General features: G+C 46.9%; 1 protein-coding gene across 8 annotated transcripts in view; it reads left to right on the forward strand.

Annotated features, from left to right (window-relative positions):
- slc2a9l2 (solute carrier family 2 member 9, like 2) overlaps positions 1 to 14891 on the forward strand; it is a 100116-nt gene that overhangs the window by 7192 nt on the left and 78033 nt on the right. For 3 of the 8 annotated variants that reach the window (XM_081710177.1, XM_081710175.1, XM_081710174.1), the window contains one exon: positions 13861 to 13940. In XM_081710177.1, coding sequence (XP_081566303.1) covers positions 13878 to 13940 — 63 coding nt within the window. In that variant the 5' untranslated portion in view covers positions 13861 to 13877. Of the gene's footprint in view, positions 1 to 5159; positions 7415 to 7519; positions 7635 to 8575; positions 8789 to 10018; positions 10122 to 13860; positions 13941 to 14891 lie in introns of those variants that run through there. The other 5 variants (XM_035527814.2, XM_035527821.2, XM_081710173.1 and 2 more) reach the window with 4 other exon arrangements.

Here is a 14891-nt window from a genome sequence, read left to right on the forward strand (position 1 = left end):
AGTGGATGTGCCAGGATTATACCAGGGTGAGAGCTTTTCATGGTCAGTACACGTCGTGGTCCCAGCCATGGTCAAAGCATGCTATGGGTAGAGTGTGAGGACAGAGTGTGCTATGGGTAGAGAGTTGGGTCAGAGCATGCTATGGGCAGAGCATCAGATCCGAGCGTGCCACGTTCGCAGCGTCAGGTCAGAGCGTGCTAATGTGAGATTGTGCCAGGGTTGGAGCGTGCCAGGGTCAGGGCCAAAAAATCTCATGGTCTGAGCTGTGGTCAGAGAATGCTATGGGCAGAGCATCAGGTCAGAGCGTCAGCTCAGAGTATTAGGTCAGAGTGTGCCATGATCAGAGAGTCAGTTTGGGTCACGTGTGACAGGGCCAGAGCATACTATGGTCAGAGCTTACTATGGTCATACTGTGCAATGGTCAGAGTTTAGTTGCTTGGCAGGACCTGTAGTGGAAAAAAAGCCATTTACAAAGTTTTATGAGTTCATCGTTTCAAATACCTGGACTACTTTTGCGCACATGCATGCAAAAAGCACTTCCCATCTTTTGCTGTTTGCCAGAGCAGCTCTAGTATGCTTTGCAGTTATTTCCTATGGGCCAAACATGTCAAGGCCAAAATAAGAGAAAGGGGGGTTTGACTGCAGTCACTAAGAGGGTCATGTGCTTTTCTTCAACCTTACCTCTGAGTCCATAATGTGTTGCACATCTTCAGCCCCAACTGGCAGCCAGCTTTTCCTATCGACAATGGGATTCAATTTTAAGAGAGATCTGTGTGAGGAGAGATTGACCTTTTATTTAATTCATTGGTATTATTCAGAATATGCATATATTTGTATGTTTGTGATGCTGAAGCTGTCCACTTTAAAGGAAACCCCGTCTGAACGGTGCCAGCCATAGCAACCTTCCTCATCACATGACCTGGCAGTAGACCTCCAAGTGACCCGATCGCTCTCAATCTGTTTGGCTTTGTGAAATGTGACCCTCCACATCAGTCTCTGGATTGACAAGGTTATACACGGTTGGCTCTTTCAGGGGTGATTTAGTGGGTAGTGGAGGAACGCTGGTCTTGTTAATCATGTTAGAAGTCTGCAGGGTTCAGCAGGATTCTGTTTTGTTGGCATAAAATCCCACTGCTCAGGTACAGTGGTTTGCTTGATCCGTTGAATTCTGACATTCAAATGAACATGGAACCACCTTGATTGTCAAAATAGTCAAACTCTACTTTGCTGTCTGTGTGCACTTAATATTTTGTTTCTTCAGTGATGAGCGTTGCCATTTCAACAGCAAGAACTGCAGTTCCAGTCTGGGAACAGTTTTGATTTAGTGGAGGATGAGACCAACTGTAGCCCAGCCATCATTATTTGTTACCTTCAGACCAGCAGCAGCACAGACACACATTAAAGTCACACACTTCTCTGCAATAAGCTTTGGAAGGAGAAGAACGTGAGAATGTGCAGAGGACCTGCAGCTTTTTCTGTGCCCTCACTCCCCTCACGTCCACTCTTCTTGTTTGTGTTTGAGGAGAAAGGAGTCCCAGTCGCTGGCTCCAGAGTAAAGATCTCTGTGAGAAGCAGTCTTCCTTGCTGTATTTTCCCTAATCCCGTCCCTCGGGTGCCACCGGCTGCCCCACCTGGGTATGGTTGTCCCTCCTCAGGGCCCTTGGGGCCCGTTTCTCCAAACGAGTGACACAGAGTCAGAGATACTGAGAAGCACACACTTTATTCAGAGATACATGAGTATATATGGAGAACAAAATGATTGAGTACATGGATATATGTAAATTATATAGCAAGTGCAACATGTTCAGATGTGTCAAGATATGCAGATCTGAAATGAGTTATTGTTCTATAGCCAACTCCGGACAATATTTGACAAGGCTTATCAACAATCTAAAAATAAACAAAAGACAGTAAAACATGAGAGGAAAAGAAAAATGTAGCACTGCTGATTAAAGGATATGTTATTTGCAGAAAAGGGAACCGCATTGTAGGGAACTCTGACACTTACACGTGTCAGAGGCTGGCGAGAAGCTTGTTTACTGCTGGAAGCACTCCTGTTTTCTCAGTGTCAGGAATCTGAAATGTGAACATGTCTGACATGATATTCTAGTTTAATCCAGGCTGCACTCATCAGGTAAATCACCTGTAGATGGGAATTCTTTGGGTCAGTGTTGGCATGAACGTCTGTGGAAAAAGCTGCCATTATTTTAGCTCATTGTTATGGAGCCTGAGGTTGAAGAACGCTAGCATCCCTGGTGTTCGCCTGAGGGTGTCGGTCACCTCTTGCTCTATGGTGAGTGATGTGAGGGCATCTCAAAACCCAGCCTTACATTCCTCACCATGCTCCTGCTCTTGACCTTGTGGTGCAGACCTGAGCCTGTATATGACCAACACAGGAGATGGGCTCTTGCCAAACACGCGCACGCTCATCGGATTGTCCCTAATGTCTTGAACAAGGTCAGTTGTCCGAGTGCCACAGTGTGTGCTTGGTCTGGCCGTCATCGCGAGGAGCTCTGTGTGGTAGATCGTCTCCTGCGTGAAGTTGGTGAAGTCGGCCTCCATCTCTGGCTCTCTCTCCAGTGTCATGTAGGCACTTGAAGCAACTCTTGGCATGTTCTCTGCCATTAGGAAAACATTTCCTGGGTTTGCAGAATGAGAGAAGCAATACACAGGTGTTTGTAGACTCCCTAAAGTATTCATCTTCAATTAACTTAAGGGAATGTCAGTTTTTCCCCTTGAAGGGGCTAGATTGTTATGTATTAATGTGATAAAATACTAACTAATCCACTACCTCACTTTTGATCCAACCTGGGTAGCTATTCATGGCAGTGTGAAGACCAATGAAATGTGTTTCTGGAGGTTCTCCTCTACTGTCATATGATTTTATCACACAAACTAACGAGGCAGGCGCCCTTGTCTAAAGTGTGTGTTTTTATGTGGCCCTCGTCTGTTTGTATATGAAGATTACCAAGGCGCACATTTCAGTTATTAGCTAGCCCAAATAGAACATTTTATGGCTTCTCACGGGACCTGATAAACTCAGGTGATACCAGCGGGCTGTGCTGTTGCTGACATGGTGTATTGCATTATCATTATGGTGTATAGTGACTGTGGCATCATGACTGTTAGGATTATCAGTGTAACGGATAAGATATGAATCTGTGTCGAGAGTACAGATTGGAGTCCAGCATTGTTGGTGTTTCCAAACATTAAGCTGCCTTACTAAGAGCATTACGCACATAATACAAGGGAGGAGGAAGGCATTTGAAGATCGCGACTGGGTTGCTGTTAAAATGAGAAAAATTTCAGAGGGCAGTTTACACAGGAAAAAAAAAGGAACCCAAGGAGACTCTGGGATACCATGAACAGTCTGACAGATATGCCTATTCCAGCAGAAAATGGTGTGAAATTAGCAATTGCGTTAAATGGACATTTTTCTAGATTTGAAACGGTGGACGTTTTGTGGTAAAGGTATAGGTATGATGAATGTTATTCTATCTACAGCAATCAGAATCTCAACAATGTCTTTCAGTGAAATTGCTGGCTGGGTGGTGGGAACTGAAATGCGATCACGACGTGAAAAAACATGAAATACAGCGCACATTACAGCACGCACATTACAGCACACACATTACTTTTCAACAGGAACATGCTGCCAGAACCTCTATTATATCATTTTCACATAATTTGACTGAAATACAATACATGTTGGATTTGTATCAGAATTCACTGTCTAATCACAGCCCAGTATCGAATTTGGGTGGAGGGGAATTCAAGGTGAAAGATATTAAATTCTGACATGCTGGTTAGTGACAAGGAAACACATTTTTCTTGTTAATTAGATAAAGTAGGGCACCACTTTTGTGCTGGAATGACAACCTATGATATGTAAATAATATCATGCCATTCTCTATGACACTTAGTGTATGCTAAATTTATGTGTCAGTGTCACAACTTGAGGGTGTCCATCCATATGTAGTCTGGAAACAGATTTTAATTTGCTAAACTAACCTAAAATATATACACCTTCCATGGTTACCATGTGTACTGCACATTCTAATCCCGCAGATGGCATTGTGACAATTTCTGGTGGACGAGCACTAAGCCCTAAAGCAAAGTCCTGCTGGAACATGTCACGTGTAGTCTTTTGTTTGTATAGAATATGTACCAACATTAGATATGTACATTAGGCTACTAGTGAGGGTCTGCTTCCCTGATGCAGGCATTGAAAATTTAGTCAGTTCTCTAGACAATTCTATTTATAGGCCTTTTGTATTGAATCATATTGCATATAGAAATTCTAAACTTTAGCACTTTTTGCAAAATGGTACCTGAATGAGAACAGTTAGGAGAGGGGAGCACAGAGAGTATTAATCAGGGACTGCTGGTCTCATCCACAAAAGGCTAGTGTGGTTGCCAGTTTTCACTGCCGTCAAGCAGAAACACACCCGATGTTGTTCAATCAGGCCCCAGATGAAAAGGTCGCCATCCAGGGACCCTTTACATTTTCCTATATAGGCACAGTTTAATTAGCCTGTAGAAGCCACCATCCCAGGGCCCACGCACCACCCACATCAGCCAGGGCGCACTGACCACCCACACCATCCCAGGGCCCACGCACCACCCACATCAGCCAGGGCGCACTGACCACCCACACCATCCCAGGGCCCACGCACCACCCACATCAGCCAGGGCGCACTGACCACCCACACCATCCCAGGGCCCACGCACCACCCACATCAGCCAGGGCGCACTGACCACCCACACCATCCCAGGGCCCACGCACCACCCACATCAGCCAGGGCCCACGCACCACCCACATCAGCCAGGGCCCACACACCACCCACACCAACCAGGGCCCACGCACCACCCACATCAGCCAGGGCGCACTGACCACCCACACCATCCCAGGGCCCACGCACCACCCACATCAGCCAGGGCGCACTGACCACCCACACCATCCCAGGGCCCACGCACCACCCACATCAGCCAGGGCGCACTGACCACCCACACCATCCCAGGGCCCACGCACCACCCACATCAGCCAGGGCGCACTGACCACCCACACCATCCCAGGGCCCACGCACCACCCACATCAGCCAGGGCCCACGCACCACCCACATCAGCCAGGGCCCACACACCACCCACACCAACCAGGGCCCACGCACCACCCACATCAGCCAGGGCGCACTGACCACCCACACCATCCCAGGGCCCACGCACCACCCACATCAGCCAGGGCGCACTGACCACCCACACCATCCCAGGGCCCACGCACCACCCATATCAGCCAGGGCGCACTGACCACCCACACCATCCCAGGGCCCACGCACCACCCACATCAGCCAGGGCGCACTGACCACCCACACCATCCCAGGGCCCACGCACCACCCACATCAGCCAGGGCACACTGACCACCCACACCATCCCAGGGCCCACGCACCACCCACATCAGCCAGGGCGCACTGACCACCCACACCATCCCAGGGCCCACGCACCACCCACATCAGCCAGGGCGCACTGACCACCCACACCATCCCAGGGCCCACGCACCACCCACATCAGCCAGGGCGCACATGCCAGCCATGCCATCCGGGCGCCCCAAACTTGGCAGGCATAAGTGTGGCCTCAGGGACACTGTGTAAACTAAGTTTGGAGACTCTGAAACATCAAACAGTAGGGCTTCTATTTACTTTTCAATAGACTGACAAAGGCCAAACACAATTGTAATAGAAGGTCATGACAATACATATGTTTTGTGTTTTGATCAAAGAGCTAGACCACATAATACAAAGTCCTAGGTCCAAAAAAACTATGCGGTGTCAGTTGGGGGAATTGTGGCAGATTTGTTTGAGTGGTCAGCTATATGAGTTAATCCTTTGTTTTCTTAAGTGTTAAATACTAAAATTACCAAAGTAGCCATATGGAAAGATAACTTAAATTGTGGCATGGTTGCATGAAAATTAAGAAATATTTTTGGGTATTTGACGTAACAAAGGAAAGGTGTGATAGGATTACATATCATAGGTTGTCATTTCCAACGCAAAAGAGATGTATTTTATTACTTTGACTAAGCAATTCTCCTTATAAGTGTCTTATTTTAGCAAACCCTAACAAGAATATTTGTTCCCCTGTCACTTACTGTCATTCTGAGCCACCTACTGGACGTTAATTCCCAAAGGATGATAACAAAGATTTAAATTTCTCTGCAGATTTCTCTAGACCATTTCACAATTATTTAGTTGGGATACTGTAACATAAAATGAGCAAATGTTTTCATGTTTCTCTCATACAACAGGGGAAGGCAATGATGCTGGGAATTGTGTGTTAATACCCCATAAGTGACAATAGTTGTCCTGTCACATATCAAAGATATGTAGCTGTCATGAAATACACTCTCTCATTTATGTGCCTATATGACAAATAGGTAGTATATTCTATAGTGGTTGTTAAGTCTACAGGTGTGTCCTGTAACACTTGATGTGTCCTGTAACACTAGGTGTATCCTGTAACACTAGGTGTGTTTGTAGTTGTGTTCTGTAACACTAGGTGTGTCCTGTAACACTAGGCGTGTCTGTAGGTGTGTCCTGTAACACTAGGCGTGTCTGTAGGTGTGTCCTGTAACACAAGGTGTGTCCTATAACACTAGTTGTGCCTGTAGGTGTGTCCTGTAACACTAGGTGTGTTTGTAGTTGTGTTCTGTAACACTAGGTGTGTCCTGTAACACTAGGCGTGTCTGTAGGTGTGTCCTGTAACACTAGGTGTGTCCTATAACACTAGTTGTGTCTGTAGGTGTGTCCTGTAACTCTAGGTGTGTTTGTAGTTGTGTTCTGTAACACTAGGTGTGTCCTGTAACACTAGGCGTGTCTGTAGATGTGTCCTGTAACACTAGGTGTGTCCTATAACACTAGTTGTGTCTGTAGGTGTGTCCTGTGACACTAGGTGTGTCTGTAGTTGTATTCTGTAACACTAGGTGTGTCCTGTAACACTAGGCATGTCTGTAGGTGTGTCCTGTAACACTAGGCATGTCTGTAGGTGTGTCCTGTAACACTTGGCGTATCTGTAGGTGTGTCTTGTAACACTAGGCATGTCTGTAGGTGTGTCCTGTAACACTAGGCATGTCTGTAGGTGTGTCCTGTAACACTTGGCGTATCTGTAGGTGTGTCTTGTAACACTAAGTGTGTCTGTAGGTGTGTCCTGTAACACTAGGCGTGTCTGTAGGTGTTTCCTGTAACACTAGGCGTGCCTGTGTTCTGTTGGACAGGTGTTTCTTCAGTCTGTGTTTACAGTGTTGGTGTTATGGTTAATAATGCCGCTTCCTTAGCGTAATGGCCTCAGACACTTAAGGCTTCAGACAGAAAAAGAAGTAGCTTCAGTTCTTCTCTCAGATGTGATGGCGTTCCTCCACTCAGAGGTAAAAATAAGAGTGAGCTCTTTTTCTGTGTCATGAGTTCACACATTTAGACCTAAGACTTCCTATTTTGATTTATTTATTTTTTACATTTTCAACATATTGCAGACGCTCTTATCTACAGTGACATGGCGGATTTATCAGCATCACACAGTGTGAGCTCCCTGGGTAGTGAACCTGTGACCTGAGTGCTGCTAGCACCTTGCTTGACCTGCTCTACCAGGTGAGTTGCAGGTAAATGTACCTTTATCTGCACGCTCGGCTGGCATTCTCACGGCAGTAGAGATCAGAGTAAGAGTGATGTTCCAGCTAGCAGCCGAGGACTGGTAAAGTGGTTAGAGTTACATCTGCCCTTTTAGAGGACTGGGGAAGTAGTTAGGGTTACATCTGCCCTTTAGAGGACTGGGGAAGTAGTTATGGTTACATCTTACCTTTAGAGGACTGGGGAAGTGGTTAGGGTTACATCTGCCCTTTAGAGGAGTTGGGAAGGCGTTAGGGTTATCTCTGCCCTTTAGAGGACTGGGGTAGTGGTTAGGGTTACATCTGCCCTTTAGAGGACTTGGGAAGGCGTTAGGGTTACATCTGCCCTTTAGAGGACTGGTGAAGTGGTTAGGGTTACATCAGCCCTTGAGAGAAGTGACTGGTGAAGTGGTTAGGGTTACATCTGCCCTTTTACAGGACTGGTGAAGTGGTTAGGGTTACATCTGCCCTTTTACAGGACTGGTGAAGTGGTTAGGGTTACATCTGCCCTTTTACAGGACTGGTGAAGTGGTTAGGGTTACATCTGCCCTTTTACAGGACTGGTGAAGTGGTTAGGGTTACATCTGCCCTTTAGAGAACTGGTGAAATAGAGCTGCCCTTTATCCCTTTAGTGACCAGAGTGTTTGAGTCTGCAGCTCCTGCTTTCCTCCTTAATGGGTTTGCAGGCAGCTGCTCTCCAGGTTTGGAAACACCTGCCCCTCCTCTGCAGTAGGGGGCAGTATTCTACAGGCAGCTGTTCTACAGGTTTGGATACGCCTGCCTCTCCACTGCAGTAGTGGGCACCGTTCCAGATTAACTTGGCAGGTCTTTTTTTGCCACATGTGTAGGAAGCAGGCTGGGTGGGGGTGGGGGTGGGGGGGGGGGTTAACAGAATGAACGCACAGGAATGAACGTTTAAGGTTTTGGTGTAGTACCTGTCATTTTTGCTGTGTATATTGCGTAAGAGGACTTGTCCGTGTATAAAAGCACGTGACTTCACCACACGTGCCATGTTTGTGACAGGTGTTGTGGTTTGGCACGTTAATCATTGAGTAAGAGTAGAAAGGGCGTGCAGCAGTACACACAGGCTTATGTGCTCAGAGTCATTCTCACTTTCTCATTCTCTCTTTGATCCAGGTAGGTAGTACACTTGTCAGTGCTGTGTGTGTCTGTGTGTATTCATGGGGAGGTGGGGGGGTGTTAGGCTGTAAAATCGATTTGTGGGTTGCTGCATTATTTATTTACACTCTTATACTGTGAATACCCTTTAAAGTTTTTTGAAGTCTTTTATATTGTGAATATCCTTTAAAGTTTTTTGAAGTCTTATATTGTGAGTATCCTTTAAAGTTTCCTAAAGTTTGAAGCACATTTTTAGTAGTTTTGGTCACTGAGTTCAGATCTGTGTCAATGCCATGGAGGTGTTTGACTGGGAGCTTCTCTCAGAACGGTGGCATTGGGGATAATGACCCAGTTCACTTCAGACACTCCTTGGACTGAGTACAAGGAAAGCAGGGAGGACAAACCCCTGCATGCTATGCACCACCAGCAGACAGTGGAAGTGGCTGATGTGGAGAAATCCTACCAATGGCTGGAAAAGGCTGGACTGAAAGACAGCACAGAGACGAGCTCTGAACATGAGATCAGTAGAGGCTGGGATCTACCACACCAGGCAGGACAAATGCAGGCTGTGTAGATGCCCCTGAGGCAATCCAGCACAGTGGGATGAAAGATGCTAGCAAGCAGATAGATGGAATGGCATAACCAAGTGACTAGTGTAGTATACAGAAACACCTGTGCCGAGTACGGGCTGGACATTCTGAGGTCAATGTGGGATACATCCCTAAAGGAGGTGGAGAATGACCGTGATAAGATCCTGTGGGACTTCCAGATACAGACAGAAAAATGGTAATAGCTAACCACCTGGGCATAGTAGTGATGGACAAACAGCAGAAGAGGGCCGTAGGGATAGATGGGGTGATCCAAAATGATAACATAATCAAGAAAAAGGAACACAAGAAGCTCGAGAAATACCAAGGGCTAAAGGAAGAACGAGAAAAGGCGTGGAGGAAAAAGCTTGAAGGAAACAGAGCATGCAGAGGGGCTAGTGGGGAATATTTTTACACACATATATATTCCCCACTTGTTGCTGTTTTTCCTTCAAGCTCGGGTCCTCTACCAGAGGCCTGGGAGCTTGAGGGTCCTGTGTAGTATCTTAGCTGTTCCCAGGACTGCACACTTCAGGATGGAGATCTCAGATGGTGTTCCTGGGATCTGCTGGAGATATTCTCCCAGTTTGGGGGTCACAGCCCCTAGTGCTCCAATAACTACTGGAACCACTGTTGCCTTCACCTTCCACATCTTTTCTAGGTCTTCTACTCAGCTCCCCTCAAACCAGCAAAGCCGTGACGACAAAGTGCTTTTCCTGATGTTCGTCAGGAATCGAAACCATGCACATGCGTCGATGTGTTGGGTGAGAGAGAGAGATAGAGAGATCAGATTTGTTGCTGATTCTACCTCATGCTGTGTGGGTGTGTTTTGGTTGGGTGAGGTGGTGTGGGGTGAGAGAGGAGGGGTGTGAGAAGTGAGACAGAGAGGGAGGGAGCTCAGGTTTGTGCTGACTCTTCCTCTTGCTGTGTGACCCCTGACGTCTTACATTTAATCAGCTTTTCAGTTTGCACTGTTTTCCCATCAGTTATGTAGGGTTGGTCTAATTCCAAAAAAATGTCCCTCCTTTACACTTTATAGGTTGACTAAGTGACTTATCATTTGACATTAGCACTGTAGGTTAATACAGATCGCTATAAATGTTGTCAATGTAGTATAGTATTGATTCCTGTAACAGTCTATCTATCTATCTATCTATCTATCTATCTATCTATCTATCTATCTATCTATCTATCTATCTATCTATCTATCTATCTATCTATCTATCTTTTCTATAAATCTGCTCACCACCTTACCAATAGCTTATGTCCAAAGCACTGCAGCCGTGTCGGTTTAGTGATGTGGCCTTCATTTTATTCTTCCCCTGTCTGTTGTGATGCACACTTGTTTGTCTTCACTCAGTCTCTGGGGCACAAGTGCTTCTCTAAAGCAATGACGTCACCTGTTTGGTCTTTAGTGAAACAGACAGTGACACTCTTATATGGTTCTGATGTGAGACTTGACCACAAATCTAATGTGGCATCATGTCTTTGCAATAAAATAGGTTATTACAATAAAATAGGGCTTGTGATATTATTGCATCTGTTTTTTATGCAAGGCATGGCTCTGCAGACAGTGGACATTATGGCTGTTGTTGTGCAGCCCACCAGCACTTGTTTGGGTCTGGGACTGTGTGTATCCTAGTGTTAAAGGAAATACTGAGATGCATTTGAAACCTTTTCTCTTTTCTCTGCCTTTCCTGATCTGTAAACCTTTCTTTTTCTTGCCTCGCTGCTTTGTTATTTTATAGTTGTGTTTTTGTTCTATCACTCATTACTGGAACTTTTTACCGTGTCTTAACCTCTGGAACGCGTGTGGCCCGAGTGCCGCAGGGCGAGGGGCAGGACGCGCAGGCTCCAGTGCCGTGGACGAACATTTAACGTATAAACACAGCGGAACTCAACATGCATTACGAACAAGGAACATGAAACGGTTAACGTTAAACTGACACGATAAGCAAGAATACATCTACGTTAAACACGTTACGTCAACAATAACCGACAACGCTGCACACAACGGCGAGTTTAAGTACACAAAAGTAGCAATACAGGTGTGTGCAGGTGGGGCTACGAACATGACCCTCCCACTGCACGCGGCGGGCCAAACCACGTGACTCGCGGGGGGGGGTCAAGCGTTCCGTGACAGAACTCCCTCCCGAGGGGCGCGGTCCCCGACGCGTCCGTCCAATGAACGCGAACCTCCGGGCGTCGTGTACACGTAAATACAAACACAGCACGGTCATGACCGATGCCCACCCAGTACCAGGCGGGCCATGTGCCGCCAGCAAGGGAGACCTCGCAGCAAGAGGGAGAAAGCCAGCTTCCCTGCCTCTCTCAGGGTAGTCCGGTACACTCCCAAAGACACACACACAAACACAAGGCGCTGTGACGTAGTGCCCGCTGTCCGCGCAGGCGCCTCGAACGTGTCCATGGCCTCAACGGACACGTGGGAGTGCATGTCCGCCCCGGTTCCAAACATGCTACCTCCCCTAATGGTCCTCCTCTCTCCCGCCGCTCTAGGAGTGTCCCAGAGACGGTTTGCCTCCGAGGCTTTGGGCAGACCCTTCCAGTCTCGCTGGCGAGTCCGCTGAAGGGAAGGGACTCAGGAGATCCCGCTGGCTCCACCCGAGCACCCTCTTTCTGGTCGGTGTGTTGCCCCTCGGTCCTCCTTGGCCCAGGCTCAACAGCCTCAGGCCTCCCCCAAGAAATTCCTTGGGGTGTTCCCCTCCGCCTCCGAAGAAGACACGGACAGCGGTCGCGGTCCTCTCCCCAATTTCCTGGGATCCAGGCAGCAGTGCAGGGGGGTGCCTACGCACCTCCCGCTAGGAAGTTCGTTTTTTGTCACGGGAGCTGGCGTCCTGTAGCGGTCGGTTATTATGTAACGCGTGTGGCCTGAGTACCGAAGGGCGTGGAGCAGGACGCACAGGCTCCAGTGACGTGGACAAACATTTATTAACATATAAACACCACGGCACACGCATTACACATATAAACACCACGGCACACGCATTACATATATAAACACCACGGCACACGCATTACACATATAAACACCATGGCACACGCATTACACATATAAACACCACGGCACACGCATTACAAACAAGGAACATGAAACGGTTAACATTAAACAGACACGATAAACAAGAATACATCTACATTAACACATTACGTCAATAACCGACAATGCTGCACACAACGACAAGAGTTTAAATACACAAAACACTAATACAATACAGGTGTGTGCAGGTGTGGCTACGAACATGACCCTCCCACTGCACGTGGCGGGCCAAATCACATGACTCACGGGAGGCGAGCGTTCCATGACAATCTCTAATTTTATTTTCATGTACCCACTGCATTGTCATTTTATTATTCTTGTTTTACCGTTATTCTCTTCCTATAACTCTTATCATGTTTTCATTTGCTCTCGTACTGTAAATTGTCGTTGAGTATCCTGAAAGGCGCTTATAAATAAAATGTATTATTATTAGAATTAAATGCATCCTATTATACAACTGACAGGATCTTATTCAACACGCTGAGTTATTCTCATAGTTGTTCAGGCTAATTGTATAGTCAGTAAGAGCAGACAGTCAGAAGTTCCTTGTCTGACTCCTAGAGCTTCTCCAGAGTGCTTAGAATCATTCTGTAAATCAAGTACATGTGTAATAGTAATACAGAAGTGGGGTGTAGCAGAGTGTTTGGTGTAATGGTGTGCAGTAAAAGTTTGTTCATATCAGTTCAAACTGTGCTCTATCCATGTTACGTAAGCAGTACCAGTCTCAGCCCTGCAGGCCTCTGGAACCTCACAGTTTAGTGATTCGGCAACCCAGACGCCCCTCTTACTGTCCTGTCAGCCCAGACACCCCTCTTACTGTCCTGTCAGCCCAGACACCCCTTTTACTGTCCTGTCAACCCAGACGCCCCTCTTATTGTCCTGTCAGCCCAGACGCCCCTCTCACTGTCCTGTCAACCCAGACGCCCCTCTTACTGTTCTGTCAACCCAGACGCCCCTCTTACTGTCCTGTCAGCCCAGACACCCCATCTTACTGTCCTGTCAGCCCAGACATCCCTCTTACTGTCCTGTCAGCCCAGACGCCCCTCTTACTGTCCTGTCAGCCCAGACACCCCTCTTACTGTCCTGTCAACCCAGACACCCCTCTTACTGTCCTGTCAGCCCAGACACCCCTCTTACTGTCCTGTCAACCCAGACGCCCCTCTTACTGTCCTGTCAGCCCAGATGCCCCATCTTACTGTCCTGTCAACCCAGACATCCCTCTTACTGTCCTGTGTGTGTGTGTGTGTGTATATATATATGTATGTGTGTGTGTGTGTGTGTGTGCCTGTGTGTGTGTGTATATATATATATATATATATATATATATATATATATATATATATATATATGTATGTTTGTGTGTGTGTGTGTGTGTGTGTGCGTGTGTGTCTGCGTGTTTATAATTTATAAATGACAGATAATAATGGGGATTTTCTTTCTTTCAGGCTGCTGAGTTGCTGCTATGGAGAAGATTCAGAAAAGCCGAACAACGGACTGCAACGAGCTACAAGCTCCGCCTAAGCAGGTGTGTGCGGGTGAGCGTGCGTGGGCATGTGCACTAAGAGAGAGAAGCACTCAGCCTTGGCTTGGTTTACCTTTCCTCTGGTGGAATGTGACAAGCTCACTAACCTCCAGACATCAAACAGGTCAGAGAAGGAAAACCTTAGCAGTTGAGGAGTGCGCTGTGACCTTTTTCAGAGCTTATAAGGAAAATGTCAGGGTGGTAGTGGTTGTTCATGCAGTTAATGAAACTGATGAACAGCTGATAAGGAGATTCTGAGCCTCACTATCATTTGGTGCTGCAGAAATTTGCCCTAAATTACCCGGCAGAGCCAAGTCTATGAGGGCAGGGAGTACCTCAAAAGTCTGAGCATCTTCTCACCAGGATCAAGAAAACCTGGTAGCTGGGGCCGTGCGGAGTCCCTCCACGGTAACAGCTGCTATCTGCATGTTAGTCATCAGCCCTGGAGTGTGTGTTGTCAGATGAAAGAACTTTTATAGCAAATTAAATTCCCACAAGTTCAGCTAAGAACTGGGAAAAACTGAGACTTGGTTCAATAAATGCTGTCTGCTCAGCAGTGACACCATCTCAGGAGAAATGGTAATCACTCAGCTGAGGTTCTGTTGCCAGAAAGTGACCAGTGATGAATGGAGTTGAGAATGGGCACAGAATCTAAACATGGCTATGTTCTGTACCAGTACACCTATAAAATGCACCTGCAGGGTTGCACCAGTATTCAGTGTTAAGGATGGCTATAGATGGATCTTAACTGACTGCAAAAGTAATGTTAAGTATTTTCAAATAAAAACAAAAAAAATATGAAAAATAAAATCTACCCAGAGTGAATTATAAAGAATGTCACACCTCCCTCTGTTTTCCCCTCCCCTGAGTCCCGCCTCCCTCTGTTAAGCCCGCCCCTGTGTCCAGCCTGCCACCAATATGCTCTGGCAGCTCCATTACCAGGGGCAGCAGTTC

This window comes from Electrophorus electricus, chromosome 3 (assembly GCF_041902795.1).
Source record: "Electrophorus electricus isolate QZ-2024a chromosome 3, ASM4190279v1, whole genome shotgun sequence".
NCBI lineage: Eukaryota > Metazoa > Chordata > Actinopteri > Gymnotiformes > Gymnotidae > Electrophorus > Electrophorus electricus.